This window comes from Benincasa hispida, chromosome 9 (assembly GCF_009727055.1).
Source record: "Benincasa hispida cultivar B227 chromosome 9, ASM972705v1, whole genome shotgun sequence".
In the NCBI taxonomy this organism is placed as follows: domain Eukaryota; kingdom Viridiplantae; phylum Streptophyta; class Magnoliopsida; order Cucurbitales; family Cucurbitaceae; genus Benincasa; species Benincasa hispida.
The window spans coordinates 64,174,032-64,200,230 of record NC_052357.1 but is presented as its reverse complement, the minus strand read 5'-3'; the positions used below and the strand labels follow the sequence as shown (position 1 = coordinate 64,200,230).

Genomic DNA, 26,199 nt, shown 5'->3' with positions numbered 1-26,199 from the left:
TCTTCGCGTGGCAAGAGCAGTTTTTGCGCAGGCTCGAGTAGACAACAACGTGGTTGCAAACGAACTGTGTGAGACAACGTGGTGCAAGGCAAGGCTTTCCAGCACTGGGCACGAGCAAATCCGACGCAGACTCAGGCAGATCTAGTTGATGACGACGCGGGCTTGAGGAAATGGCCGATGTGGCGAAGCTTCCGGCATGACGCGAACTCGGACATATCCGTCAACGGAGCTAGGCAGAAGATTCGATCGATGGTGGGTTTAATATAAACGATGATGACATTCTTAAAAATATATATGAAATATATTTAATATCTACTCAAATATTCAATGATTTTTAAATACACCTTATAACATAAATTTTGGAACATATATACAAGCGTGTTATTATCATATCATATTCAAAGTAGAAAAATCAACAAAAAATATCTACCATATCATAATCATAGATGGACTTGATGTTCACACATAAACATATATATAAGTGTATTACATCACAAACAATAAGTCTAAATATAAAAATCATCGTTTATATAAATAAACGAATATTACATGTACAAGTGAAAAGCAGTGAACATTTCACATAATAACAAAAATCAACTTGAGAACGAAATGAAAAATAAAATCATATTAAATGTCATCTTATCTGTTCAAATGAAACGAATATATTTATTATATATATATTATATATATATTATATATATCATCATATGCATTTTTCTCTAAATTAAGGCGGGAATTATATAAATGCATTATGTGGTGATTTATGTCAAGCATTGAATTTATATATTGTGGTATATTTCATATAATGGTTAGAATATGTTCAAATAACTAACAAAATGTTTTAAGGTATATTTTAAATAACCATGAATCAAGAAGAAAAAAAACGTGAAACCAACGAAAATAGAAAGAAAAAAAAGCATTAAATGCATTTTCTCCCTCCATTTGAAAATATGAAAAAAAATCATAATAAATGCTCTCCATAATAAAGGTAGTTTCTCTCACCATTCTTAAGCAGTTTTGAAAATATATATATATAAATCGGGAATAAAAAATAATAAAAAATATAAACTTGTCCAAAAATAATTTTTTTTTTTTTTGAAAATATTCAAATTTAAAGACATTTTTGAAATATAGGACCTAACGATGGTTTTTTTAAAGTAAAAATCCATATATTTATTTTTTTAAAATTAGGCATGTTTTATTTCAATTTTTTACCATAATTTGTAACTTTCTTTTAATCAAATAGTTGTCAAACGATGCTTTATAAATTCAAATTTCTGCATCAATTTTGATAAAACTTTTTATCATATTTCAATTAAAAATGAAATATTTGAACTTCAGACATTGGATCAAAATGACTTATGTTATGTTAGAATTTTCGTATGTTTTGAGACTTCGGTTTCTCAAAAGCGATTCAACAACTTTTTATTATATATATATAAGCAAAAAATGAGCATAGTTTAACCAACTTTAAAATGTATTAATTCAAGTTAGACGTTGAAATCTTATACTCGTTATACTCTTGTAGTACATTAGGAAATAATAGAATTTGAACCATGATCGTTAACACATCTACGTTTAAGTTGAACCATCACGAGTTTATCTAGTAGTAAATAAAGGAACATTCTCTTATTAGAGAATTAAGAAGTCATAGATTCAATTTATAGTGATGATCTACCTATGATTTGTTGAGTTACACGCAATATTTTGGCTAATCTGGATCGTACTGTAAAACCTATTGGTGGGACCCACCTTTAATCCATCCAACTCGACGCAGGCAAATTCAAAAGCAACAATGAAATAACGATAATAAAGACGATCTAAAAAACAATAATAAATAATGAGAGAAAAATAAGAAATAAAAAAGAAAAAAGAGAGAGAAAATACGAAACGTAGGAGGGATAGAAAGAAAGAAATAGTGAAGATGAAGAAGCAAAGGGAGAAGAGCCCTCAATTTTGAAGCCTTCTTAATTTTTTTTGTTTTGCCCCATTTCCCTTGAACACGCTCACTACGCGAAGAATACAGTTCCTCTCTCTCTCTCTCTCTGGTTGATTTTCTCGAAGCTTTACGTCTCCAGCACGGTCTCTGTTTTCCATTTCTTGTTTAATTCTCTCTTTCTCTTTGTGATCCGGAGCGGAGGAAGATTGGTGGAGTATTTCTTTGAACCTATTATCCTATCCGGATCGACAATTTTCAGGTATGTTCTAGATCTACTGCTTGGCCGGATGTTTGCATCCCGTGTTTACTTTGTTTTAGGAACTGATGCTCGTTGATCAATCGGTTTGTTTGTTTGTTTTATTTAATCACTCGATTACTTGAATCACTGGCGAATTGGTGTTTGTTTCGTTTTGTAATTGTTTACGGATTTGGATTTTCGTGTGTTTGTGTTTGTGTTTATGATATGTGGTTTTTGCAGGTATCTCTGGGATAATATGGCTGAGGAAAAAGCCGCTGGAGAAGGTGAAAAGAAGGATACTGTTGCGGATGTTACCGGAAAGAAGAAATCCCGGGGGTTTTTCTCGCGGCTTTGGAATGGTATCTTCCGAGTACGCGGTGATGATTTCGAGAAGAGGCTTCAACACATTTCTAAGGAAGAAGCCGCTGTGCTTGCTAGGTTGAAGCGTAGATCCCTAACCTGGCGGCGAATGGCCAGAAATCTTATCATATTTTCTGTCGTTTTTGAGGTGATTTTATTTGCCTATTTTTATTTATAATAACAGTATTGTTCTGTAGCATGGTTACTGTTCAGATTGACTACGTTAGGTTGCTTTTAGTATACAAATTGCAGTAGTTTATGTCATTGTGATTGAATTGCCTTATGTTTTTGGAATGGACATACTTTTGATTGAATGGATTCCTTTCTGGATTGAAGTTAGATATATTCCTGTCGAGAGGAGTTTTTTCAATGATGATTATTATTTTTTAATTTTCAGATTATTGCAGTTTGTTATGCTATTATAACTACAAGAACTGTAGATATGAACTGGAAGATGAGAGCCTTCAGAGTTTTACCGATGTTTCTTTTGCCTGCATTATCTACTCTGGCCTATACGACTTTTCTAAGCTTCACAAGAATGTGTAAGTATCTACTTGATTATCTGTTATTTTCTTTTATTGACATTATATTTACTCCATATAGTTCATTTTCCCCCTTGTTGTATCTGGTGTTTCTGTTTGTTAGTGCTTCTTGCTATACGCTTTACTTTTTGTTTTCGTTGATTCTCTTTCTTGTTAGTTATTGATTGTAATGGTTAACCACACATGTAACCAAGTGCTGAAATTGGTGGGAAAAATGCGTCTAAAGTAATGGAGTTTACTTGCTGTTGGCACATGATGCCCTGGCATGAAGATGAATCTCAAAGGCCAAAGCTGGAGTAAGAATAGTCCTATATCTAAGAGTGCTAGTTTAGATGCTTTTGACCAACATTACAGGTTTTCTTTAAAAAAATAAATAAAAAAAAAATAAGGTAGGAGGTTAAAGCTTGTCCAAAAAATATTTTACTAATGAAGGGTGAGTACAGTGTATGTTAAATTTGCTCCCGATATTGTTCCAACCTTTTGTGATGATCTCCGAGTATGGCAAGAGATGGTTTCAATTTTTATCCTAATTTTAACACCTAATGTACCAAGTGTGAGATAGCAACATCAATGGTAAACTGTCATTCAGTTTGTCATTTTTATCCAGTTCCCAAGGTGAAAGTACCTAGAAAGACCTTCACCCTCATATCTTTTGTCTACATGTTTTGCCAATGCAATTTTGAGACGGGACATATAAATCATTGAAGCGTTACAGAGAATATGTTATATGTTGAATCATAATTGACTAACCTCACACCGAAGGCTGAATGTTCTTGCATTTAGTTAGTCTCGTGGCAGAATGTGTAGACTGTCAAATTGGTTTGGTTTTAAATAGTCTGTGTATTTTCTTACTTTTTTGTCATCTTTCTTAGTTTATAGTGTTTGATGTCACTAGCAAGTCTTGCTTTCTTCTTAAGCATCGCGTTGCCAATAGTTATCTGGGATTCTATTGATGGCCACAGTACTACACTGCGTTTATAAATTATAGGTTCTTTTACCTTGTATGGGATCTATGACTATTGTATCTGTTGTCTGCTTCTAACAATGAACATGGGGAATGGCCGTTCTTAAATCCTATCCAGATTTTAGTAGTGTTGGTTCTTACTATTGCTATTGATATTTTATCGATTCCTTGTTCGCTGCATATTTGTAGAGAGACATAATAAGAATTTGGTACTTTGGAAGACATGGATGCTTGGCATTCTGTACTAGCATCCTAGTGAGTTTGCAGTGGCTTGGATCTTTTGAATGAAAGCCATTGTGAGATTTTTAAATTCTTGTTTTTCCTGGATTTTATAATCTAGCTAAGTGATCTTCGTTAATAATATGTTGAAGACTTTATATAATTTTTTTTTTTTTTTAAAAGAAAGTTTAAGACTTTATGTTAAATTTTCTGTATTTTTTGTTGGCACATTGGAACTTAGGATTATGTTATCACGATATTGAATCTATAACTTACTGTCAACTTAATAGGTGACCGGAAGGACCAAAAAACCCTTGAAAGGCTGCGAGCTGAGAGGCAAGCTAAAATTGATGAACTTAAGGAGAAAACAAATTATTACATTACTCAACAGCTCATCCAGGTAATTCTGTTTTTCCAGTATATTTTTTCTTGTTATTTCTTGAGCTTAGCATGGTAATTCTATAATCTTTGATTCTCCTTGCAACTTATTAGAGCAGTTTTGCTATCTGACCCATATCGGTTTAACCTTCTCAGTGCCTTTATTGCAGTCTTTTAAAGCTCAATTTTCCCGTCTTTTGAATAACTAAGTATTTAGGACGTTATGCGTTCTTTAAATTGGATTTTCATATTAGCCTATTGTAAATGAACAAAATGGAGGCAAGTTAATATTGATGTAAAATGACTGATATTTGCTACACAATATGTAACCTGTTCGTTATAAATGTGGATAGTAAATGTGATGCTTTTTAAAGTTTGTATAGGTCCGGAAACCTTCTTCTCATTTGATGATAAAATAACACGAGTCTTTCATATGATTGCAATATGGGGTTTGAAATACAATTATGCTGATGATTAACCTACGGTTTCTTTTCATTTGTTTCCCTATAGCTTTTGTGCGGAGGGTTATGTTTCCAACTGGATCGAACAATATAGTTAAAGTTGTGCAGCCTTTTTTTCTTTGAAGCCCCATGATCTTGGTTTTTATGATGAGGATTCATGTAGATTATTTCTGTACCTTTTTTGCTTTGACAGAGATATGACCCTGACCCTGCTGCAAAGGCAGCTGCTGCAACTGTATTAGCTTCCAAGTTGGGAGCAGATTCGGGCTTGAAAGTTCGTTTGGGCGATGAATCCAACCCTAATGTTCCATCAGGGAAGAGCAATGATGTTGAATTTGTACAAGCTGGTGGTGGGCTTCGGAACAGAAAACAAGGTCACTCCCGTTCCAGCAGTGCAGGTAGTGCTTCATTGCATCATCCTGATGAAGATGCACGTCGCTCTGCAGTATCTGAAGGTCCTCATGCTTCTGAGCATAATCAGTTGGTCGTCGATCATTACAATCCCCAAGGACCAGCTGTTAATGATGGAGGATGGCTAGCTCGAATTGCCGCATTGCTCGTGGGAGAGGATCCAACACAATCTTATGCACTCATCTGTGGCAACTGCCATATGCACAATGGTGAGTGAAACCTATTCTACACGTTTCTTGAGTACATAAGCAGGTGGAATTTGTATTTTTATGCACATCTAAAACATAAAAATACATGCCACTTCCTCTTTCAAGTCGAACAAAATCAACAAGAAGACTAACAAGTAAGACTATAGTTTCATTTCATCTCTATTTAATTCCTTTGTAGGGCTTGTCAAGAAGGAAGATTTCCCATTCATTACTTACTACTGCCCACATTGTCATGCCTTGAATCGGTCCAATCAATCAGAGGAACAAGTTTCTGGCCATGGTAGTCCAGATTCTGGTTCTATAAGAGCTAGAAGCACTAGTGATCCTGTAGTACTCTCCACTAATGTCGACACGGAAACAATTTCTGAGATTCAGGAGACCGTCAAAAAAATGGAATCTGAAAACTTAGTCAGCGAAGAAGAAAAGGTACGCACAGCTGAAATGACGTAATTATAATACACCATGGAACTCGAGTTTGATCATTGCTTGGGCTTGTTATCCCTTGTTCATATAGTGGGCGTTATTGAGCAACACATTGTTTTCATAGTTTGCTCCATGCTTGGTGTTGTAAAAGCTGGCTGGCACTGTTAAGGTGAGTAACATTTCCTTCCTTTGTTCATTTTATATTTTGCCTTTTTCCTCCTTAGAGTTGATGGTGTATACATAGATTACATGGATTTTGTTGTAAACATGTAAAACTGTTGAGTTTTGACTTTTAATGGAAGTGTTTAAAAGATCATACTTCTCCTCCTCCTCCTCCTCCTCCTCCTTTTTTTTATTTTTTATTTTTTATTTTTTACTATGTATTATTTTTTTTTTAAAAGAAAAAATTTCTATTTTCTTTTTATTTTTTGGGTCACTGTGTTCATTTTCTAAGTTGGAATACGTGGGGTATTTTGGATCAAGTTTTATGCTGGGTAAGACTTGAGAATATTGGATTTGTACTTGTCTGAATTTTTGCTCAAATGTGAATATTGAATTTTTGCTCAAATAGACTTGAGAATATTGGATTTGATTCGTGGGAATGAAATTGATTTTTTTTTTAAAATTACTTTACTCTACTTTCAAATTGTATTATTGCTATTTAAAGTAATGCTTGTCTCACTAATTCATAATAAAATAAATAAAGGCAGTAAATTTGGTCCCTATGTTTTTTTTTAAATATAGTTCTTATGGTTTACCATTAGAATTTAGTTCTTGAATTTTATCAAATCAGAGGGACTGTCTATGAGGTTCTATCGAGCCATATGGATTAAATTCTAACCTTTAAAATTATAGACTAAATTCTAATTTTTTCCCGTCATAGAAATCAACTTTGTAATTTAACTCATGTTACTTATGAAAAGTAAAGATAAATGAAGGGGGTGTTTGGAATACCTTTCCAGGGATTAATTTAAAAATAAGTCATTTTAAAAAATTCAAGTATTTGTCAACCACTCAAAATGGATTTTACGAAAATTAGCTTATCTAGTTTAGGATAAATATTTGAAACCGTTTTTTAGAAAAATGAATTTTGAGTGTTTAATGAGTAATATCTGTCTAATTTGTATGAGAAACTCCTACCACCATTGTTGACAAATTCTGGTCATAATCTTCCACGACCATTATTAGCCAACCATCAGTCAAGCGATTGTCGCCGGCCGACTTTGGCTACCACTACCATCAGCGAATTCTAGCGATTGTCGCCGGCCGGCTTTGGCTACCACTACCATCAGCGAATTCTTTTATAGTAATTTGATGATAAAAATACTTTAGTATATAACAAATCAAACATATTTTTATGTAAAAACACTTTTTTGAGGAATATTACTTAATCACATGTACGATTTTATTTTAAAGGTTTTTTTTTTTTAAAAATCAAAAGTGTATAAATGAAAATGAATTTTTTATTTTTATTTTTTTAAGTGATTCCAAAACGGGTCTGAAGTCTTTTGTAAAAAGTATTGTTGGAATTGAGTGACATAATGGTAAGGTATCCTTTTCTATGAGTTAGCATATCTTATTAATAATATAAGGTTACTCTTTTCAGATAGAAAACACAAATTCGCTTAGTTATGTATTATCAAATTAACATTTTACATCTCACTAAATTTAATTTAGAAAAAAAAAAAAACAATTAAAGAAATATCCTTTCAATTTCTTTGACCACCTCCCCAAGCATGGAAAATCTTTCTCAAGTTGATTCTGACAATTTCAATTGATCCATTAATGCAATATAAAATAAGTGAATATATGTATACATGAACGCAAATTGACTTTTATTTTAAAAAATGAAAAATAACAATTTGACCCTTTGTTTAATGAAGGAGGAGATCTTTTCTGTTCTTCTATTTATTTTATTTTGTACTTTAATAAAAATAAAAATTATTAATATTTTTATTTCCAGAAAAGAAAAAGAAGCAAAACAAATTATATAAATAAATATAAAGTATATTTTTTTTAAGGACAATAAGCCACAAGACATAAGATATTATCTTCACATCTTTTAATTGTCTACGGACTTTAGTGGAACAACCAAAACACATTGAGCTGTCTTTTCTTCCTACCGGTTTCACACTTGGGGAAAAGAATCAGAAAGAAAAAAAAAGTACAAATTTTATCCTAATCTTTTAATTTTATATCTAATAGATATTTGATATATGCAACGTTTTATAAAACTAGCAAATCTTTTATACACAAAATTGAATTTGGTTTATAATAAATCATTAAACTGTGATCGTGAATAATATATATAAAAATGAATAGTCCTTCGATAAAAAATAAGTCATTTGAATTTTCAAAATACTTGAGTGCTCCACGGGTTGCACCTATATATATATATGTAAAGACCTTATAGATATAAAATTGAAAATTTATAGACTTATCAAATATATTTTAAAGTTATAAAACTAATGAGACACCAAATTTAAAGCTTACAAAACTAATACAAACTTTTTAAAATTTGTGATTAAGCTTATATTTTTTTTAGTACAACAATTGAGAGAGTAAGAGAATTTGAACATAGATTTCGTGGTTACGAGCATATCCGAATGTCAGTTGAATTATACTCGACATTAAATTTATAATTTAAGTGAAAAAAAATTACAAGAATATCGACTATATCCCTTTAACAATATTTAAATTTTAATAAAATAGATGGTTAGTTCATATTATTTATTTTAATAACCTTTCCTTTTTAAAACTTTTCATTTTTGTATTGAGAAAAATTGATTCTCGATCAATTTATGGATCTACTTGCGTAAAATTTTTAATTTAATCTTAATAATATTTTTCAATAAGAATTAAATCATTTACAATACAAAAACTAAATAGTTACTTATAAAATTTGAAAATACAAGTTAAACATGTAATGAAAAACAATAAGACTAAGTCGAACTGTAAAGTTAAATTCGAGAAAAAGAAAATAAACTAACCAAAAAAAAAAAATCGTATTGGGGAAAAAAAAAAAAAAAAAAACTTTTACACACGATCCGAATGCGACGTCGTCGTTTCAGTTCCCAAGTCTTCTGTTCTTCTTCTCCACATTCTGGTTATGGCGGCAATCGATCACAAAAAAGATGATCTCAAAACCCTATAAATCAACGGCGATTGCAAAAATGGATCTCTCTCGTTCGCCGGAATCAGATCCACCGTCTATGGTTGCGACTACCGTGAGCTCCTCGGAACCACTGGTCCCAGTTCGCATCCGCCGGACCGATCGTTCTGTAAAGTTTCAATCATTCTTCGTTGATTAGGGCAAGAAATTCTCATTTATATTCTTAGATGGATAGCTAATGTTAATGGCGACATAATCTTACTCTGGAAGCAAAGGATCTGGAATCGATTCAACGCTGGAGATGAATCTGTAAGTAAACAGGTAAAGAAAGAAATCAAGCCCTAGAGAAATGGAGACGACGATTCAAAACGATTAAGAAATTTTTTTGAAACTTTTAACGAATTTGATTAATCTTCTTACCCCGCGCAGACGGTAGAGGATTCACCTATGTTCTCGAGCTGTTGCAATTCTTCCTGCATCATTACGATTTATCATTTAAAAAAAAAATGGCGATTGAGGTAAATCTATGAATCGTAAAACGAAATAACGATTACATTGATGATATTGATTTCGTTTTGGAGTCTGGTTATGGCTGCTGAGATTCTATGTCTGCCAAAGAAGGTGTTGTTCTTACATCGAACTGCAGATTTGGATTTGGTTTCTGGATTGACTTCTTCTTCATCTTTAGCTGACTCTCTTCTTCCAGCTCCAGGCGGCGGCGGCGGCGAGGATGGTGGCTGTGATTGGTGCTGTTCATCAGCCATTGTTGAGAGTTGGAGGTAAGAAATCAAATTGTGTAGTGTGTGAGTGTTTGTATGGAATCAATTGGTGGGGGAATCTTGGGAATGAAAGAGAAATTGGGGGATTTTGGATGAACAAAAAGGGGAATTTGATGAAGAAGAGAAGAAAGAAGAGTTGTTTTTGGGAGGAAAAATGGTGGGCGGGGGGAAGGTGAAGAAGATTTTTAAAACATTCAAAAAGGGGAAGAGAAATGGACCAAACAAAGCTGGAAACAAATGATGAAAGCAAGGTGGTATGTGTTCTTCCTTTTTATTTATTTTTTCTTTTTTTTCTAATGTAATTGGAATAATTGAAGATAGAAGGAAATGGAATAAAGTGGACAGTCAAAACTCTGTGAAAAAGTAGAGCAAAAGATCAGAACACAAATAGTAATAATAATGATAAATAAATAAATAAAGTTTTTGTTTTTTCTAAACAATAACATTTTTGGTATCAGATTTTGGGTTTGGTAATGTTTTGGTTAAATCACAAATAGTATTTGGAGTAGGGATTATTTATGAAAGTTTCTCAAACTCGAGGTATTTGTGATGTTTTATAAAATTATAGGGACTAATTTTTTTTTTCAATCAAATTAAAGTTTTTATTTAGTTTTTAGGTTTCAAAATGTTAGTTCCTTATTTCGACAGGGTACAAATATCTCAATTTGAGATTTTGAGATACTTTTTCAGACCTAATGCCGATACTAAGTAGTAGCCACAAATTTGTATCCATTTTTCATGATATTATGCATGGATCAGATATATGAAGAAAAAATTGTGTCTTCCCCACAATGGAATCTGATAAGTGAGATTTTGAGTAGTAAAAAAAAAAATTGAAAATTTGATTTTAATTTAGTATTTGGTTTCAAAATCTTGTAACTTTAGTCTTGAGGTTTGGATTTTGTTTCAATTTGCTTAAGACTTTTGATTTTGATTTTTTTTTTTTTTTTTTTAAAAAAAAACAAATACTCACATTCAGTTTTTGACATTAAAATCTATTGGTTCATTTAAAATAATTATAAGGTAAAATTTTAAAACTAATTTGGATAGTCATAGAAAAATAGTGAAACTTGATTAATAAACATTTTTGAAACCTAAACTATAAGGAAATTAGTTCAAAATTTGGGTTTAAAAAGGAGAGGATAGAAAACGTAAATAAATAAAGTTATTTGTGGAGTAGAGTTGTATAAAGTATGCCACTCTGGCCTTTTTTTCGTGTCTCTCTACAATCGTAAATAAGTTTTTTTTATTATTATTGAGGTTTTTGTACGAATGATTCATTCTCAACCTCTAAATGATGAACGTTCTATTATAAAAAACAAATGAAATCTAACCTTCTACTTATATTAAATCATACCATGGTATTTATAGTACCATACTGATTTTTCTTCCCTCTATTATAATATTCATGGTGAGAGTATAGCAAAATACGAGAAAAGATTTTGATAATTTTATTGAAAAGATAAATATAAGAACCAAATTTGGGGGAGGAGAGAGATAGGGATTTGACGAAGTCAAAGTAGAAACCCATAAAAGCCGCCAAGTCTCCCTCTTTATTTTCTTCAACTACATTGTTGTTTAATTAATATCTTACTCACAAACTACCTCCAAATTCCTTCATCGAGCATAAAATATTTTCAAATATAGATAAAATATTATAATCTATCAATGTCTGTCAATATCTATGAATGATAAATAATAGTACTCTATCAATGTCTATCAATAATATTTTACTATATTTGTAATTTTTAATACATGAGAGATGGATAGAGTCTGATTAATTAATTAATTAATATCAATTATTTATTACTATTAATTTTAATTAGTTATTAAATATAAATAATTATTTATACTTAATAAATTTCAACTAATACATTTATCATTGATATTTTATGTTATCTTAACTATTTAATATAAAATTTTATTATTAATTATTAATATTCTAATTAATTTCTATTTATTTAATTATTTTTATTAATTAAATAATAGTTTGAATAATGTTTAATTTAAAAATATTCCTTTAAATATATTTTAATTGATTAAATAATTAATCAATATAATAATATATTAAATAGGTAATTTTAATTATGACTACATTACTTGTTCTCTTATATTAAAATAAATAATTATTTCATTTTGATTTCGATATATAAAATTGACAAATCAATACACATTTATTTAACTTCTAAAATATTAATTATTTTACATATTCAAATACAAATATTAATTGTCTCTGACATTTAATATTTATATCCAAGGAAATAACATCTACAATCTAAATGATTCTTTAGTATTATTATTTTGACTGTTTAACTATGTTTAAGTTATGATTAAGTTAAAATAAACAGATAATTTAATCATGATTTAGTCATGATTGGTTCAACGAGAACAAGCATTAAATTGTATCAAATCAAACTAAAAAGTTCTGATTTTGTACAAGACACTGCTTTATCTGAAAATTATTAGACACTGTAATTAATTCATTAAATCTAACCGGTCAATGAAAGTCGATGCAATAATTATTTATTATTTAGGGTTGCATTTAATGAATAAGTATGTTATGTTTAATGATGTATGCAAAATGTGTTGTGAATAGGAAAATGAATTTGAGAGTCGGTTTGGATTGACGTGAGGAAAAAATTATTTTTATTTAAATTTTTTTAATTAAAAAAATAATTTAAAATATATTTCAAAATATAGCTCTGAAATGATTATCAAATACTTCAATTTTTTTTTAAAAAATATTTTTTAAATTAAACACTTAAGAATGTATTCAAAACACACTTGAAAAAAAAAATCAAATTGCGGTTTGTAATTATTTTTACACAATTTAATTACAATTATTTTCATATTTCTAAAAAGGCATTCGAGTCGGTATAAAACAACTTTAAACTAGTTTTTCATTTTCAAAATTTAGTTTGAATTTTAAGAACCTTCGATAAAAGAAAAACGTTGAGATGAAATTAGATTAAAAAGAAACTTAGAGATAGAATTAATATTCATAAATATGAATTTTAAAAATAGAAAACTGATAGTTAGCTAATGTGCATTAATTACTGATTTTTAAAAAATTGGTTTGGATCTTGATAACATTAATTCCCTTTTTTTACCATGTTTATTGTTTACTATCTAAAAACAAACTTTGCAATTAAGACATATATCATTCTAATCGAGACTAAAATAGTCTATACTCCAATCAAATATTATTATAACCCACCAACTGTAATAATTAATTATATTATTATAAATTTAATTTACTTATACAGTCCTTTAATTTGTGAAGATTAATTCTGAACTCGTTAAACAATTATCGATAAAATTTCTAGTAATATCGTAATACCCACTATTTTTATTCATAATTTATCATGTGATTAAATGATATATTAATTTATTATGTAGGTCTCATATTGTTCTTAAATGATCTACCATGACAATCGTGCAATAAATGAAGATAATACAGAAAGTCAGAAATATATACGTGACGCCTCTTCTAAAAAATATATGGACAAAACAATTCCACGTTAACTTACCATGAAAAAATTTCAGCTTAAAATGTATGAATTGATTTGATTGAGTGAGACTTATTGGTACAATATGGTAAAATGAACAAATTATAAAAAGGGGAGTATCAAATTTAAAATCAATTGCCAATTTAAGCATAATTCAACTAAAATAAGACTGTAATATTAATCGAGAAGTCATAAAGTTTAAATCTTTTTACTTAATGTACTAAAATAAAATCACTTAAAATATTATACATGTCTGTTCCTTCGTTTTTTAAAAAAAAAAAATCATTTAGAATGATGTTTGGTAATCTTATGTTTTCGAAAATTTTAATTAAAAATATGAAAATTTATATGAAAATTAGTCTTAAAAACGAAACATCCATAATTTCGATATTATATTTATTGATATTTATTATGTATTTTATAATTAGTCCATAACAATAAATTATCTAGGTTTTGAAAAAAAAAAAAAAATAAATAAAAGCAAGAAAGTTGAATTGGTCGGGTAAAAAACGTGTGCACAATTCTCTTACATTTTTTTTTTTTAAAAAAAAAAAACTAGTTATAAACATTTTATTTTGAACGATTTAATTTAATTTATTATAATTATTATTAAAAACGATAAACAGCCAGGTTACTAAATAAGCATTGAAACCTTTTAATATGGTTAGCAACTTAATTGTTAAAATAATTTTTTTCATTTAAAATCATGACAATATGAATGTATTTAAAAATATGAAATCGAACATTGCAGGTGTGTCTAGACTATATTTTCAAGTGTTTAATTTTAAAAAATAAGTCATTTTAGAAAGAAAAAAAATCAAGTAATTGGCAACTGCTTGTATTAGATTTTGAAAAATAAGTTTATAGCATAAGTTGGTCCAAAATAAATACTTGAAATCAACTTTTAGAAAATTTGACTTTTAATAGTTAATCTCTTCTTAACTTGTATAAATTTTAAAATTACCATACGCCCGATTATCTACTTCATTTCTTGTAGCGACCACCGCTACCATTGGGTAACTTCGATGACCACCTCTAGAGATCATTTCTAGGCATCACCTCTGGCCACCATCATCCGCCAATTCCCATAAACTCCAGTTGCTAGCATCACCACTGTGACCTCCAACCACCACCACTAACGGTCCACTCCATCAACCACCTCCACTCATTTCAGCAACCATTATTTTAAATTATTAGTTAATAGTATTTTACAGTCGTGATTTATAATAACAAACAAAACAAATTTGTAGTAGAAACCTTCAAAAGAACATTTTCAACATTTCCACATCAAACACATTCTCTCAAGGATAAATATTTTTTTTTATAATTATTTTTAAGTTTAAATCTTATTTTAATTTCTAGATTTTGAATCTTATTCTGTTTTGATCTCTAAATTTTTTTAAAATATTTGTTTTAGTTCATAAACTTTTAAAAAGTGTTTATTCTTATCCTTACTATTAAAATTATGTTAGCTCTTCAACAAAAACACGAGGGAGCTTGTATTTTTAGGTGACTATGTTCGACATATTTAAATAATAATATGTTTAATTAAAGTATGGACTATGTATGTGGATTAATAATTTATCACATTGGGTTATTTTATTAGATTGAGCCCTATTATGTGATCTAATTAATTAAGACCCTAGATTCCTAATTGAGTATGGACTTAGAACCCTAATTGAACTAGTATATAAAAAGACCTTAGGGCTATGGTCCCCAATATACCAAAACAATAAGCAATCGGTCTTTCTTGAATCCCATCTAGAGAGAGATCTCACTAAGGCATTCAAAGTTTTGGTTGAGGAAGACCATAGGTATCTATCATCATCTTGAAGCTATCATTAGTTTCTCAATGGAATCCGGTATGTAATTATTATTGACAATTTGACATGAATGATCCTAGGGTTTATCTATTCAATATAGATATTAAGAATTTATGCTAACAAGTGGTATCAGAGCATGAATTTCATGTTAAATTGTTGGTATATGTTCGTAATGATATTGTGATTCAATTTTGATTTATTTATAGTTGATTAAAGAAAGCAATTCGTTCATACAGTCAAAGGTCTTCGACATTACAATTTTTGTTGGCCGTAGGATTTTGATTATTTTCTTGCCGTATTTCCAATGGAATCCGTCTTGTCGGCGTGAGGGAATTGGGTCGCCAACGTGAAGGAATTGGTCGTACCCATTCGAGGATGCAAGCGACACACTGTTGGCTTGAATTCATTATGTTTTAGTTTTAGTTTTGGTTTTTCTTTCTTTTTCTTTCTTCCTTAACAGATGACTCTCATGGGTTAAAATCAAGTTTTTTTTTTAATTGATAATCTTCTTTTTAAATCTCAATTTTAATTGAGAATTTTGTGCATTTAAGCTTAAAATTGATCGATCACTTGTAAATTTAAGTTTAAATTTGATTGTTGATATTGTAAATTTAAGTTAAATTTGATTAATCATATTATGAATTTAAGTTAAATTTGATTAATCATGTTGTGGATTCAAAAGTAATTGATCGTGTTGTAGACTAAATTTAAATTTGATTGATGATATTTGGCGATATTCACATGTTTATGTTGCTTTGATTGTATTATGTGTATGCAATTATTAAGTGAATATTGGTAAAGACTATTTGGTGTTCTTTCTCCTTTATTTTTGTATAATAATATTATTATATTATTGTGTCTTATATTTTCGATTGAATTGGTCAAAATAATATGTTACCAAAGTAGTATCTGTTATCTAGATTAATTTAATTCTAAAATATAAGATGTGCATATTCATGAATTTATGCGGATAATTATCGGCTCAAAGGAAGATAATTATTTGACCAAATTGTGGTATGCATGTGGTAATGAGTATGTGACAATTATAATGATTGCTCATGTGAAAAATAGTCAGTCCAAAGAAAGGCTATTTTTTGACAGAGTTAATTGTTAGTATTTTGATTACTACGTTGAGAGTACCATTTACAGTTGGTGTTTTTGCCCAAAGGCTGGACATCAATGTTGTGTTAGGTATCTTGTTAAAAGGGCCCACCACATATGTGAAATTATTTTGTTATATTTTAATTGTGAGCATATGTTTTGTTGTTTATTGTTTCAGTTAGTATTACTCAAATATCTGGAAATCTGAGTTCAATCCTTAAGTTGAATGGATCGAACTTCAAGATTTGGAAGGAAAGCCTAGAGATACTTCTCGGGTGCATGGATTTGGACCTTGCATTAAGGACCGATAAACCTACTTCTACTGAGGAACAACCAAATATGACTAATATAGAGAAGTGAAAACGGTCAAATCGCATGTGTCTGATTATCATTAGGCACTCCATTTCGGAGTCTTTTTTGGGCCCTATCACGGAAAGTGAAAATGCCAATAAGTTCCTTGCTCAAATTGAGAAATATTTTGCTAAAAATAAGAAAAGAGAAGCAAGTAGTCTTTTGATTTCTTTAACTTCTATGAGATATAAGGGCAATGGAAACATAAGGGAGTACATTATAGAAATGTCCAATCTCGCAGGTAAATTAAAGGCACTTGATATCGAGATAAATGAAAATTTACTCGTGCATCTCGTACTTATCTCTCTTCCTGCACAATTCACTCAGTTTAAGATAAGCTATAATACTCAGAAGGATAAATGAAGTATTAATGAGTTCATCTCACAGTGTATGTAAGAAGAAGATAGGATTAAGAGAGAAATGACAGAAAGTGCTCATTTGGCAACATGCTCTCGTGATAAGAAGAAAAGGAAATTTGTGGATGTTGCAGAAGGGACATCTTAGCAGAATAAAAACAAGAAACAAGCTACTGAAAATCCTTGTTTTTTCTGCAAGAGGAAAGATCACTTCAAAAAATATTGTCCAAAGTACGCCAAGTGGCGTGTAAAGAATGGTAAACTTCTTACTTTGGTTTGTTCTGGAGTTAATTTAGCTTTTGTACCTACAAATACTTGGTGGGTAGATTCTGATGCTACTACTCACATAAGTATATCAATGCAGGGTTGCCTGTGGAGTCGGCCGCCAAATGATGCTGAAAGATGCATCTATGTGGGCGATGGCAAAGCAGTTCCAGTTGAAGCTATTGGAAATTTTAGATTACTTTTAAAAACTGGTTGTTATTTGGATCTGAATGAGACTTTTGTTGTACCGTCATTTAGACAGAATCTAGTTTCTATTCCCAGTTTGGACAAATTTGGTTTTTCTTGTTCTTTTGGAAATAATAAAGTTAGTATTTTTCAAGATTCTAAGCTTATTGGTACCGGTTCTTTAATTGATAATCTATATATGCTTGATTATTTTGCTTCATTTAACAAGATCCTGTTATCTAATTCATGTGGTACAAAGCGTAAATTAAATGAGAATTCTACTATGTTATGGCACAAGCGTTTAGGTCACATCTCTAAACAGAGAATTCAGAGACTTGTGTCAGATGGAATTCTTGATTCCTTTGATTTAAGTAACTTCAACGTTTGTGTGGAATGTATTAAGGGAAACAGACAAACATAAGAAAATTAGGTGCCAACAGATGCTCAAACATTTTAGAACTAATACATACAGACATTTGTGGTCCATTCCCTACGACCTCTTGGAATGGAAAACAATATTTTATTACGTTCATAGATGACTATTCAAGATATGGGTACCTATATTTAATTCATGAGAAGTCTAAATCCTTGGACGTTTTCAAGTCTTTGAAAGCTAAAGTCGAACTTCAACTTGGAAAGAAAATTAAGGTTGTCAAATTTGACCGTGGTGGTGAATATTACGGTAGATATGATGGATCAGGTGAACAACGTCTAGGGCCCTTTGTTAAATACCTAGAGGAATGTGGAATCGTCCCGCAATACACTATGTCGGGAAAATTCAACATGAATGGTGTAGCGGAGAGGCGAAATAGAACACTTAAGGATATGGTAAGAAGTATGATTAGTCATTCTTATCTACCAGAATCCCTCTGGGGTGAGGCACTAAAGACTGCAGCATATATCCTTAATAAGGTACCTAGTAAAACAGTAGTTAAAACCCCTTTATGAGCTGTGGACAGGAAAGAAGCCTAGTATTAGGCATTTTCACATCTGGAGTTGTCTAGCTGAGGCACGGCTTTATAGGCCTAATGAAAGAAAATTGGACTCAAGAACTATTAGCTGCTATTTTGTTGGTTATTCTGAGCACTTTCGGGGTTTCAAGTTTTATGATCCCACTTCTAGATCATTGTTTAAGACAGGAAATGCTAGATTCCTTGAGGATGTTGAGTTTGGGGGGAAGATAACATAAGGAAAGTTGTCTTTGAAGAGGAATTGGTTTCTTTTCCTCATGTGATTATAAATGATGTTCAGGCTTCAATTCCTGACTTCATTATTAAACCAATTATAGAATAAGACAACATTGAAGTCCCCGTTGTTAAACCAGAAGTTCAAACTCAACAACCTCAATAAGTGCCATTAAGAATATCTAATAGAGAGAGAAGAAGTGCAATTCCATATGATATTGTGTTTCTTCAAGAACATCAGGATGATGTAGGCGTAATGGAAGATGATCCAATCAACTTCCAACAAGCTTTACAAAGTTCTAACTCTAAAAAATGGATAAGTGCTACGAAAGAGGAAATAAAATCCATGAAAGACAATGACGTTTGGGAACTTGTCGAACTGCCAACAAGAGTGAAACCCATAGGCTGTCAATAGATATTTAAAACCAAAAGGGATTCACATGGCAATATCAAAAGATATAAGGCTTGTCTTGTTGCAAAAGATTTTACTCAAAAGGAAGGCATTGATTACAAAGAGACTTTCTCTCCGGTTTCATTGAAAGACTCTTTTAGGGTAATCATGGCACTGGTAACTCACTTTGATTTAGAGCTACATCAGATGGATGTAAAAACTGCGTTACGTTTTATATGGTGTAACCAAAAAACTTTGTGTTTGGTAATTCAAAGTCTATGGTGTGCAAATTAAATAAATCCATCTACGGTCTCAAGCAAGCCTCTCATCAATGGTATCACAAATTCCATGAAGTGATAACCTCATTTGGTTTTGAGGTGGACATCGTGGAAGATTGTGTATATCACAAGTTCAGTAGGAGTAAATCAATCTTCATGGTGTTATATATCGATGACATACTCATAGCTAGTAATGATGCAGGTTTATTACGTGACACTAAGAGATTTCTCAAAAGAAATGTTGAGATGAAGGATCTTGGTGAAATTTTGTCACTGGGCTGCAGATAGTGGTTGGCATAGAAAGACCACTAAAATTAATTTGTGACAATAAGTCGGCAGTGATGTATTCCAACAACAACAGAAGCAATACGAAGTCAAAACATGTAGACGTGAAGTTTCTGGTTGTTAAAGAAAGAATTCAAAATGGTCAAATTTCGATAGAACATATAGGAACAAACTCTATGGTAGCAGATCCATTGACAAAAGGTTTACCACCTAAAGTTTTTCATGAGCATGTTGCTCACATGGGTGTTAGTCACTTTTCTGATTCCATGGTTTAGTGGGAGTTTGTTATTGAGGATGTTCTTTGACCTTATTTTGTTTATTTTCTATATAGAATAAAGTTGATGATTTATATTTTATTATCTGAACTCGTTTATCCATGCATGCAGTTTAGCATAAAGTTTTTTAGTATGATCTCATTAAGGAATTTGGACCAGTTGGAAACGGGCATGATTTAGATCACTTTGCATGTAGTTTCTATGCTATCCATCCATATTTGATCTATGTCATTGAATGTATTGGAATTGGTGATCAAGGAAGGTTTAGTTACAAGGGTAGTGACGAAAGTCGCCTTGATTCCGTGCTAATACAGGAGAAGGACCAGATTGAACTAAAAGGGAATTCTATTATTGAAATAACTTGTTTATGCGCACTTAAGGTTTATGTGATTTAATTATATCAGGTACATAGACATAGCCCAAGTGGGAGATTGTTAGACATATTTAAATAATATGTTTAATTAAAGTATGAGCTATGTATATGGATTAATAATTTATCACATTGGGTTATTTTACTAGATTGGGCCCTATTATGTGATATAATTAATCAAGACCCTAAATTCCTAATGGACTTAATGGGTAAAAGCCTATTTCTAGTTAATTAGGGTTTAATGGAAACCATAATTAAACTAGTATATAAAGAGACCTTAGGGCTATGGTCCCCAATATACCAAAACAATAAGCCCTCGATCTTTCTTTAATCCCATCTAGAGAGAGATCCACTAAGGGCATTCAGAGTTTTGGTCGAGGAAGACCATAGTTATCTATCATCATCTTGAAGCTATCATTAGTTTCTCAATGGAATCCGGTATATAATTATTCTTGACAACTTGGCATGAATGATCATAGGATTTATCTATTCAATATAGATATTAAGAATTTATGCTAACAGACTATGCTCTAAATGTATTGAGCAAGATGAAGATGAAATAAAATGTCAACAACCAACAAGCGACCAACAAGCCAAAATGCCAAAGGACCAAAATTTTGAACTAAGAATATTTTTTAAATTCTCCCACTTTGTCATATTGTTCAAAATCGAATCTCTAAATTTTTTTAATGTAGCTAATCTATTTGGTAGCCATATAAAAAAATACAAATCACCTCACCATTTGTTAAAGAGTTAATCAAATCTTAACATAGCATGTACCAAAATAAAAGTTCGAAGACTAAAATTTAAAAGTTTAGGGATCAAAATAAAATAATATTCAAAGTTCAAAGAATAAAACATATATTTTTAAAAGTTAAATACCAAAACAAAAAGTTATTCAAGGTTAAGGAACGAAAATGAGATTTATATCTTATTTTTATTTCAATTACTATCTAATTTTTTAAGGATAAATAAATAAATTTATTTTATTATTACTACTTTTATTTTGGCGGGGATAAAATGACGATAAGTCATAAGTCTGTCGAATCGGGCAATTAGGGCTCAGAAATGTGAATTTCCCAATTTCCCTCCATTTTCAGACAATGCCGAAGAATTCTCCATTCGAGCTTCAGGATTTCACCACTTTACAGATTCAACAATCTCATTCTCTGTTCTTCTGATGCAATCGGAGCTGTGGGAAATGGCATTTAGATCATCAATGGCGAAGTTCTCGTTGTTTTCTTATTCTCCGTCGCAATCTCTCCGTTTTCAGCATTCTTTATTCACCTGTACTACTCCGCCGGTGAGAATTTTCCGCTGCTGTTCCATTGCTACCGCTGCTGATGTTAAGAACAAGGCAAAGAAGGAGAAGAAGAAGAATTCGAAGAATCTCAAGGCGAGTACCTCCGTTTCGAAATCATCGGAATCTTCTTCTTTATCTTCGAAGTTAGCTTTGGTGAAGGAGAAAAGGAGGACTCGGTCCACTAAGAAGTTTGATGAGAACGCTATCCAGGTGGGCGACACCGCGGCTCACATCCCGGTGATGCTTGCGGAAGTATTGGACGTATTCTCTGGTTCATCTGGAAGGCCGCTACGCTCCTTTGTAGATTGCACCGTCGGTGCCGGTGGGCATTCCTCAGCGGTTAGTCTCTATCTTAATATGTTTTCCTTCTTGTTTTATTCATCGTTAATGATTGATTCGGTGCATTTTTTTTATGTTTTCAATTATTGTTCTAAAATGTTTTATTATGACTATAGTTCTTGAAGTAGTTCTGTGCCTGCTCGTCAAATTTTCGAATTATATTATTATTTGTGTGTATCTACAGCCGGACTAGATGCTCATCCAATCTTCAATCGAAAACTTTGATCAGTGAGCAGTATATTATGTGCTGATTTGAATATTGAATTCTATATTGTGTTCTATATGGAGCTACATGTGGCTATTCAAGCGATTGATCTTATCTATGTGATTATTTCTATTCTCTTGTTTCGAAAGAGGAATTGTGGATTAACTCGTGTCTAGTCTTTCATTTGATGTTGTTGCATGAAAATGTGGAATGAGTGTGACTTTTGGCACATGACGTGGTGTTGATAATACAGCTCTCTTGCGATTTTCTGTTCGAGTCGAGTTTTCTTTTTCATGATGTCCAATTCTGATTTTGTGTCCTGGAAAACAGATAATTCAAGCTCATGCAGAGTTAAAATTTTACATGGGAATGGATGTCGATCCAATTGCACTAGACAAGGCTCAAGATCGGATTAGTGCTTTATTCAGTGAGGATTCTGATTTGAAAGCATATATAGTTCTGAAGAACTTTAAATATGTGAAATCACTACTGGCTGATTCAGATGAGAAACCTTTAGATCCTGGAGTTGATGGAATTTTGATGGATTTGGGAATGTCATCCATGCAGGTTTGTGAAAGGAAATCCATTAATATTTAAAATACTCAACTCAGTGAAGGAGAGAGTAAACTGTATGTTAATCCATTTAAGGTACTAATGAAATACAAGGCAAAAATAGAATGCTCAACATAACAATACAGTATAAGGGTACTGCACACTAGTTAGGAGAAGATCATAAGATTTCTATTAATAGTAGACAAGTAATATTCTTGACAGCTATGACAAACATAGAGAAATAATCAGGTGCCGTTATTTATTATTACTGTTGGGGTCCAAAGTGATGAGTGGTATGGTCCATTTTCTTTACAGGGAAAATCATGATAACATTTAACAAAGTTATGTTTCTATGATTCTCAATCCCGTGGCCGTAATGCTATAGATGCCCTATTGATTCATCTCATGGACAGACATAGCTTATATCTCACACCTCTTTTTTTCATGCTGTCAGTTATGTCGTTTAATTTCTCATACACAATGTAACTTTTTAACAGCCTGAAATTTGGCATTTTTCCTGTCTGCTTAGGTGGACGATCCTGAAAGAGGATTTGGGGTCCTTGGTGATGGACCTCTTGATATGCGAATGGATCCTCAGGTACAAACTACTTTAATGAATTAGTAAATAACGTCTGAATCTGTTTCTAACTATTCAATTGTTTACGTTTGATGAGCTCTTAATTAACCAAAGCAACTATGAGCTGTTCTCTTCCCTTTTCCTTCATAGTTGCTAAACTGATTATTTGATTTCACTCTTGATGATGGGAAAACACATGCTGTATTAAGGGGCTATTTGGGGGACTGTAATGGAATGGATTTGTAATGTAATGCAATCTAAAACTTATATTTGGATTGAGTATATAGGGCCCAAATTATACTACCAAACTCCTTACGTTCCACTGTTTTTAACCCAACCCTCTTTTCCACTGTTTTCACGCTTCACGATTCCATTTCCATTTCGCCCTTGATTCCTCATACATTCCAATATCTTTCAGATTCTCAATAATCTTGATTACATTTAGACTCCCCAAATAGTCTCTAAAAGTTGTTTTTTCTGTTACACATGTATTTCTATGCTAGATTGAGTTACCAAAGAATGTCCTTTTTTTTCCCCTTTTGTTGGATAAGATTCCAAAGAATGATTATATAACTGTCTGTTAGACCCCCTGCAGATTACTGACTTCCTTTCGTATATTGTCCTCTGTTCTCTCTTCATAGCTGAATGAAACGTTCTCCATACTGTTACCAGGCCACCACCCATTCTCAAAAAGAAGGGGAAAGAAGCCATAAATGAAAAAGGAAAAAGGACCATATAATTTTGGTCCAAGTACTTTGGAAATTCCAAATTATTTCATATCAGTTTATGTACTTTCAACAAAATTTTTAAATTTAGTCCTTACTGATAGTTTATTATTGTTGATTTTTTCACAAACTTTTTATCATCTATCACCATTTTCCCTATAAATTTTTGAAGCATATTCACATATTGTATTTTCTTACTTGATAATCAATTTCGATAAAAGTTAACAATTAGGGATTAAATTTAAGATTTAGTACACGAACTAAAATGATATTATAACTTATATTTAAAAACAACTTAATTTTGATCTATTAGTAACGTTATTGAAATTTCTTCACCCAGTTGAAAGATTTATAGGTTTAATGCAGAAATTTATGGGTTAATTATTTATGTGGCTTCCCTACTGATTGAAACAGGTTTATGGCAGGCAAGTCTAAAAGCAGAGGACATTTTAAACAGTTGGCCGGAAATAGAAGTGGGCCGTATATTACGGGTTTATGGAGAAGAAAGCAACTGGTATTCTCTCCAGAATAAAATCGTAAAAGCTCGATCACAGGGTGGGTTGCATTCGACCGCTGAATTAGTTGATCTTATCCGGAAATCCACTCTAGGGTTAAAAGGTAACCACTGCTCCTTGATTTTAAATTCATCTTTTTTGCTTTTGATCTGAACCACATCCATCTTTGTTTATTATGTTCCATGTGATATCATCATGATTGTCTCTCCTATTGATTATAAGCACTTTCTTTTTCTCCGTATTTTTTTTTTATTTCATATCATATCATCCACAGAATTGAAACCCGCTGATAATTTTTTGATTTTTTGTTTTTGAAAATTACGCTTTTCAACACTGTATTAGTTTTCATATGTTTTGTTCCCATGTTTTCAAAAACCATGTTAAGATGTGAAAACTAAACAAATAGTTTTTAAAAACTTTTTGTTTTTAGCATTTATCTAGGAATTCAAGTGTTTCTTCGAGACCGATGAAAATTATATTAGGAAAATGGGCAGGGAACAAGCCTGAATTTCAAAAATTAAAAACAAAAAACAAAATCGTTAACTAATAGGGTCGGACGACTGAGATTATTTATTTATTGAAATTTGTTCATTAAAATTTATTTGGCTAGTGCATCATTAAATCATTGTTTAGTAATCATTTGGTTCTAGCTTTTTGATAATCGTTTTTGTTTTCTCTCAATTTTTTATTGGTTGATTTATATTTCTGTCGTAGACATTTTGGATTCTTCGGTCAATTGACAAAAACAAAAACAAATTTTTGAAAACTACTTTTTCAAATTTTGGCTTTACGCTCTTTGAATGTAGACAACAAAACATATAAACTAATAGATGGAAGTGGGGTTTATAAATTTAATTTTTGAAAAACAAATAATTACCGAATAGAGCCTAAATTATCTGAGTACTTGAAAACAAGTTGAAAGATCATTTTCTTAATTTGGTATGCATAATAAAATTTAATGGAAACAGGCGGAAGACAAGGTTGGATAAAGACAGCAACCAGGGTATTCCAAGCTCTGAGGATTGCTGTTAATGATGAACTGAATGTATTAGAAGACACCTTGTATACATGTTTCGACTGCCTCGCTCCCGGCGGTCGGCTTGCAGTCATCTCCTTCCACAGTTTGGAGGATAGGGTTGTGAAACAAACATTTCTGGACATCATTAACCCCAAAACACAAGGAGATGAACATGAAGAAGACATCACAAAGATTGTTGAAGAAAATGAAGGATGGATTAAGCAAACTGTTATTGGTTCAAAAGGTACAGTCCTCACGAAAAGACCGATTACTCCATCGGAAGAGGAAGAGAGATTGAATCGACGTTCTAGAAGTGCTAAGCTCAGGGTGATTCAAAAAAAAAATGTCATGTGCTGATGGAAAACCAATGAAGTATTCTATAACAAAGTATGATTGGGAGCACACTGCAAGGTTAGTACCATATACAATGCTATAATTCCATGTCCTCTTCATGAACTGCTAATTTCATTTTATCTGGATTTTGTTTCAGTTCTTTTCAAAACTGTTTATTATTTAAGAATGTGAAGAGGATCATACGATCTTCGTTTCATCTTTAT

At 31.5% G+C, this 26,199-nt stretch overlaps 3 protein-coding genes and 1 long non-coding RNA gene across 5 annotated transcripts; 3 read left to right on the top strand and 1 right to left on the bottom strand.

Annotated features, from left to right (window-relative positions):
• Positions 1 to 1,836: 1,836 nt before the first annotated feature.
• LOC120086379 (uncharacterized protein At2g24330) lies at positions 1,837 to 6,473 on the top strand. Of its 2 annotated transcripts, XM_039042996.1 has the most exons (7): positions 1,837 to 2,198; positions 2,418 to 2,685; positions 2,935 to 3,079; positions 4,553 to 4,662; positions 5,295 to 5,721; positions 5,900 to 6,147; positions 6,236 to 6,473. In XM_039042996.1, exons 2-7 carry the CDS (start codon positions 2,434 to 2,436, stop codon positions 6,266 to 6,268), a joined length of 1,215 nt encoding a protein of 404 aa, XP_038898924.1. In that variant the 5' UTR covers positions 1,837 to 2,198; positions 2,418 to 2,433; the 3' UTR covers positions 6,269 to 6,473. The 2 variants fall into 2 exon arrangements, with proteins under 2 accessions (XP_038898924.1, XP_038898925.1); XM_039042997.1 differs by having other exon boundaries at positions 1,838 to 2,198; positions 5,900 to 6,473.
• A 2,529-nt stretch (positions 6,474 to 9,002) lies between these two features.
• LOC120085332 (guanine nucleotide-binding protein subunit gamma 2-like) lies at positions 9,003 to 10,747 on the bottom strand. The gene is made up of 4 exons (XM_039041268.1): positions 9,811 to 10,747; positions 9,677 to 9,729; positions 9,519 to 9,563; positions 9,003 to 9,423 (listed from the first exon to the last, which is right to left on the bottom strand). The coding sequence occupies exons 1-4, from the start codon at positions 10,018 to 10,020 to the stop codon at positions 9,342 to 9,344; spliced, it is 390 nt and encodes a 129-aa protein (XP_038897196.1). The 5' UTR covers positions 10,021 to 10,747; the 3' UTR covers positions 9,003 to 9,341.
• LOC120085333 lies at positions 9,436 to 9,754 on the top strand. The gene is made up of 2 exons (XR_005483883.1): positions 9,436 to 9,577; positions 9,686 to 9,754. It is a non-coding gene; the product is annotated as an uncharacterized LOC120085333 (long non-coding RNA).
• Positions 10,748 to 21,438: 10,691 nt separating the features above from the next.
• On the top strand, positions 21,439 to 26,198 carry LOC120084447 (ribosomal RNA small subunit methyltransferase H). The gene is made up of 5 exons (XM_039040227.1): positions 21,439 to 22,050; positions 22,586 to 22,822; positions 23,337 to 23,405; positions 24,535 to 24,727; positions 25,593 to 26,198. The coding sequence occupies exons 1-5, from the start codon at positions 21,589 to 21,591 to the stop codon at positions 25,997 to 25,999; spliced, it is 1,368 nt and encodes a 455-aa protein (XP_038896155.1). The 5' UTR covers positions 21,439 to 21,588; the 3' UTR covers positions 26,000 to 26,198.
• Position 26,199: the final 1 nt, after the last annotated feature.